A 5324-nucleotide genomic window follows, 5' to 3' on the forward strand; every position below is an offset into this window, starting at 1 on the left:
AGACAGCAATGAGGTCTCCCCTGAGCCTCCGCCTCTCCAGGCTAAACAGTCCCAGCTCCCTCAGCCTCTCCTCATAGGGCTTGTGCTCAAGGCCTCTCACCAGCCTCGTTGCCCTTCTCTGGACATGCTCCAGCAATTCAACATCTTTCCTAAACTGAGGGGCCCAGAACTGGACACAGTACTCAAGGTGTGGCCTAACCAGTGCTGTGTACAGGGGTACAATGACCTCCCTGCTCCTGCTGGCCACACTATGCCTGATGCAGTCCAGGATGCCATTGCCTGTTTGACCGGCTAACCCATCTTGCTGGGACCCAATGTGGTCCAAAACCTGTTGAGCCTCCACCCCAGGTTATTAATTCACAGGGATCAGACCACTGACCTGTTTCTAGATCCTGAACTTTCACTTTGACACCTGATAGCACTACACTGGGGGTGGTCAAAGAATTGAAATGATGTATCATTGGTGTTTCCTGGGAATCATTCCAGAACTGCAAAAGGTTTAAAACATACATAGCTTTGTTTAACCGGGCCTCTGGAGAATCTCCTGCCATTCCCCCTCTTTGTCTTTGCAAAAGTTGCTTCAGTGTGCCATGTAGGGGAATGGGGAATACTGGGAACATGAGAGATAGCCCACAATTGCAATAACAAATTAACTTTACCAGATAGGTAGGCTGGGCCATTTGTCTGTCCCTGGGTAAACATAGTTTAACTGTAACATTTTGGTGACTTTACATATAAATGCACATAAACATATTCCCTAATTACATGACATGAAGGCATGGAGGCATACAGTCCCGAATGCGAAGTTTCCTCAGGGGAAACTCATGTGGTCAGCTTCAGATTGACGCTTCTGATCTCAGTTAAACAGACACTGTGGTCAGACTCAGTTGTCAGCTGATTGTCGGCTTCACAGGCACTGCTGTTTGTCCCATCCTTTGAGTCTTGCGCTGGGCTTTGCCATGCTGGCATCAGGAAAACCTGGAGGTGGGAAAAGATGAATCCCTTTCTTAGCCTTGAATTTTCCCTAGGGTAAACCTCTGTATCAAAAAAGGGGAAATGATTTTTTGTCGCTTTTCATATTCTTATAATCCTTATCTTAAAACCTTTATAAACACAAAAACCAAAACAACATTCTATAACGTTTCTAAAATAAACTCCAAAAAAGGTACTAAAAACTTAAAAAATGACATGAGAATTAAACCATCAATGTAGTGTGCAAGAAAACAACAAAAAAGACGGTATATTATATAATGTGCGCTTTTCAAAATGAAAACTTATTTACCATGTATATAGAGCTCTTTTTGAAATTTGCCGGCACGCTGAAAAAAAAAGGAGGTTCGAAGCAGAAAAAAAAAAGAAAAAACCTTGACCTATAAACTCATAAACCAGTAGCACTTACACGGTATTATGCTTATTGATTAGGAAACATACTTTAGCACAATCTCTAAAGACTTATAAGCAATCATCATTATCTATAGCACTTAACATACCTTATGACAAGTACTAGATTTGTGTTTTGGGTAGTTATTAAACATCATGCTTATTGTGAAAAACGCAATGTTTGCAAACATTAAAATAATAAATTTCCCAAATCCCTTACAATCAGAAATAATGGTAAAAACGATATACATCTCAAGCTCGCATTCACAAAACGGTGAGATACCTTTCTTAAGAAAACTTAACACTATTACTTTAAAATCAGAACACAGGTTTCTGCAGACCTTAGCTGCAAAACAAGGGAGTGAGATAAGGAGGGGGAAGGAATGGGGGGTGGAAGGAGGGGGGTTGGAAGGAAGGGGGGGAAGGAAGGGGGGGGGGAAGGAGGGAGGTTCGAAGGAAGGGGGGAAGGAAGGGGGGGAAGGAGGGAGGGGGAAGGAGGGGGGGAAGGGAGGGGGGTTGGCAAACGGCAGTAGAGAAGGCACTTTTTTTTTTTTGACTCTGTAGAATTCCTTTAATTGCTGTTAACTGCAAGTCTGTAAAAGGTTTGGAGAAAGTCATAGTTACAAAACTACCAGCTGTTAGAATTGTTCCTGGTTTTCACCCCAGCAAAAAAAGGCTCAGGGTGGTGCAGAGTAGTTCAGAACAGGGAATATTGCACAGCAACCAAATGGTTAATTTGACTTCTAAAGAGAGAGAAAAAGAAAACCCCAAAAGTGACATAGATGAGAGCACTGCACCCTGGGAGCTCTGCTGCAGACCCAGGGATCTCAACCATCAACCCCAGAGGGAGTACAGCCCCTCCAGTGTCACCCCTACACTGGTGTCACCTCCCACAATAGGTTTTCCAGCTACAGCTATATTTGAGCCCAGGACAGGCTGAGGCCGCAGAACATTTCAGAGGCTTGGCTGGGCCCACCATGAACCAAGCAGAAGAGCTGCAGCTCAGTCCTCGTGGGCTTTGCAGGACAGAAATGCTCTCATGTAAGTGCCTGAAGCCTCTGCTGCCACCAATTCACCTCTGTGGGCAGCTGCAGATGAGAATCTCCCCAAAGAAGGGGGAATAAAAAAGACCAACCAACCAACCAAACCCAAACAACCCTAACCCCCAACTTTTCCAAGTGCACTTAAGTGAATGCTATCCAAACCCAGGAAATCCCCAGCTCCAACAAAGCAGCCCTGGGAGGGGCAGAAGGACAAATGCAGCATGTGTAAAACCACAACCCAGAAGGCCAGAGACAGCAGTAAAGGCTCTGTCACTGTATCAGCAACATCTTGAGGAGCATCTTGTGATGTTAGAAGGGAACTGCCCCCAAAAAAAGAGAGGCCACAGGTCTGAAGGAGTCACTCAAGTTGCCCACAGGATTTAGCAGGAATGAAAACTCCTCCAGCCTGGACTGCAGTCCCCAGCACAGTCACACACAAAGGAACAGCTGGGCTGTGGTACCTCACATTTGATGGTGGAAATGAGCCTGTGACACACACTGGAAGCAGTTTCTCTATTCCAAATCTTCCTGTTCTTCATCTTCCAGCTCCTCAGACAATTCCACCTTCGAGAGCGCCAGCTGTACCTCCTCCTCAGTAATGTCCAAATCAAAGTCCTTCTCCCAGTCCTCACTGATGTCAGTGCTGGAACCTTTCTTGCCATTGTTGGAGGGGGTGGACTTCCCACTATCCGAGTTCAGCTCAAAGACTCGGAGATCCATTGGTCCTTCCTCTTTCAGAGTCTCTGTCCTGCCCTGGGCTCTGCTCTCCACCTCTTTCAGCTCTGTAGCAGCCACTGGCTCTGAGGATGCTGCTGACTGCCATGCAGGTGCAGAAGCATGAGCAAGTTCTGAGGGCTTTGGCAGGGAACTCTGCTCTTCTGAGGTGGCCTCCAGTAGCCTCTGGGAGAGGTCTCTGGTCCCAGATGGTTGTGCTCCAGTCTGTAGCTGTGCAGCAGGCACAGAGGTAGTGTTTGCAATCTGAGTCACAAGGGAGACGCTCACACTGCTCTCAGAGGGGCTCCCCTCTGCTGGGGCTGGCTCCGGAGGGAGGACAGACCAGCTCTCCTCTGAGGGTCTCTTGGGAGCAGTGGGGTAGCTTCCCTCCAGGCCTGCAGGGGCAGATTCGTTCTCTGATGCTTCTGGAAATTTGTTGTTTGCAGAAGGCAGGGGTGACATCCCCAAGAACTCCTCTTCATCCTCTTCCCAGCCTGGCTCCTCTTGGTGAAGTGGCAGCATGTGGCAGCCATGGTGGTGCCTTCAGCTGGTTCTGGTGCAGTGTCACACTCAGGGAGGAGTTGACGGGCAGGATTAGGTCATTGTCCCGCTTGCCCCAGTACTTGATTACGGCGATGTTGACCGGGGCCGTACAGGTGACGATAGCGAGTGGCCCTTCCTCTGCCATTGCGCTGCTGCCACTCCCGCGATATTCCCGGGTTCAGGCCTAAGGGCGGGCTGGCATCACCGCTCTGAGGCTCCTAATGGCCCACCCAGGGGCCATTTCCTCACTCTGCTCCACACTGATGTCCCTGCAGTTTGAAAATTCAAAGGCTGGGGGAGAAGCTACAAAAGCCTCCACTGCCAAAATCTCTGGATGTCGATGCGTGCAAGCTGTTAGCACATCATTCACAGCAGGATTTCCCAAGGCACAGAAAACTCTTTGGCAGTCAAGGTTTCCCACTTGCTTTTCCAAGGCAACCTCAGTGTCCGGCACTGCTTTAATCTCTCTGATCTTACCTTCTTTGTCAGTGTGAGCTGAAATTCCCCCCCACTGACAATAACCAGGCTAGCTCAGTCTGGAAGCAAATGAAAGCTGTATTTACAAGCAGAATCTACAATCTATGATGAAATGCAATGAATATGTACAAATATACAAAATTCACAACATTTACAAATATACAGAATCAACAGAAAAGCACTACAAAGATCCCTTTGTTTCCCCCCAAAGGGGACCTTTCCCAAAGGGCCTCTCTCCCAGGGGCCTTCCCCCAGACCCCCCTGGCAGAAATCAGTGTTAGCTAAAGCAGAAAGTTGTTAACTTAGCTCACCAAGGTCAGTGTGTTATCTTCACCCAGAAGAGAAGAAGAAACAGCAACCAGACACCCCAGCAAGCTGCCCCGACTGCAGAATGCAGACTGCCCACTTTGTTTTGAGTAATAGTTCTTAAAGATTTCTATCTATCCAATGGAAGTGTTTAGAACAATCATTATTTTGCTTTCTTACACCCAATAGTGACTTATTTACACTCTTTCACTTTCCCTGCTTGAACTTTGCAAAGAAAAATTAAAGAGACAGTTTCAAACCATCACACCTTCCTTCTTAGCACAGTCCCAAAACTTGGCTCTGATCTTATCCCGGATTCCTGGATCATAAACTATCCTTCTAGTGTTAGAGAAATGGTGCTCAGTTGCTGAAAAGAACATCTGCTGAAGAGCAGAGGTACCGATAGACGTTTCATGTTGCTTAAAGATTTTCTGAAAGGCTTCTAGGACAGGTTTCTGCTCCCAAGCCATGCTTTTCCCCTGCTCTTTAACAATATCTCTAAGAGAGTTCAAAACAGTTTACTTTCTTGCATGCAAGTCCTGCACAATATTCAAGCCCCAAACTTGATGGTTATCCTGCTGACCAGTCCCTGGATCTGCTTTTTCCACAGGGAAAGCCATGGGCTCACTAGAGTTATCAGAAACACTCATAAGGGAATGCATCTGCACTGGAGTGGTGATTGTATGTGGTACTTCCAGCTTTTCCATTAAATCCAAATCACCCCCTGAAGCAGCTTTCTGACGAACCAGCTGCCAAAATCTGAATGGTGATGGAGGGGTTACAGGGAGATAAAGCCCATGAAGTAGATGCACTGGTAGGATGACATTCTCCTCCCCCCACAGTTTTTTGCAACCTCACAGC

The 5324-nt window shown here is 47.1% G+C and overlaps 1 protein-coding gene across 1 annotated transcript; it reads right to left on the reverse strand.

The window, feature by feature from the left end:
- Positions 1 to 2936: 2936 nt before the first annotated feature.
- On the reverse strand, positions 2937 to 3825 carry LOC128979907 (BSD domain-containing protein 1-like). Its single transcript, XM_054398304.1, has 2 exons — positions 3761 to 3825; positions 2937 to 3678 (listed from the first exon to the last, which is right to left on the reverse strand). The coding sequence occupies exons 1-2, from the start codon at positions 3823 to 3825 to the stop codon at positions 2937 to 2939; spliced, it is 807 nt and encodes a 268-aa protein (XP_054254279.1).
- Positions 3826 to 5324: the final 1499 nt, after the last annotated feature.

Source organism: Indicator indicator (genome assembly GCF_027791375.1).
Source record: "Indicator indicator isolate 239-I01 chromosome W unlocalized genomic scaffold, UM_Iind_1.1 iindW_random_scaffold_82, whole genome shotgun sequence".
NCBI lineage: Eukaryota > Metazoa > Chordata > Aves > Piciformes > Indicatoridae > Indicator > Indicator indicator.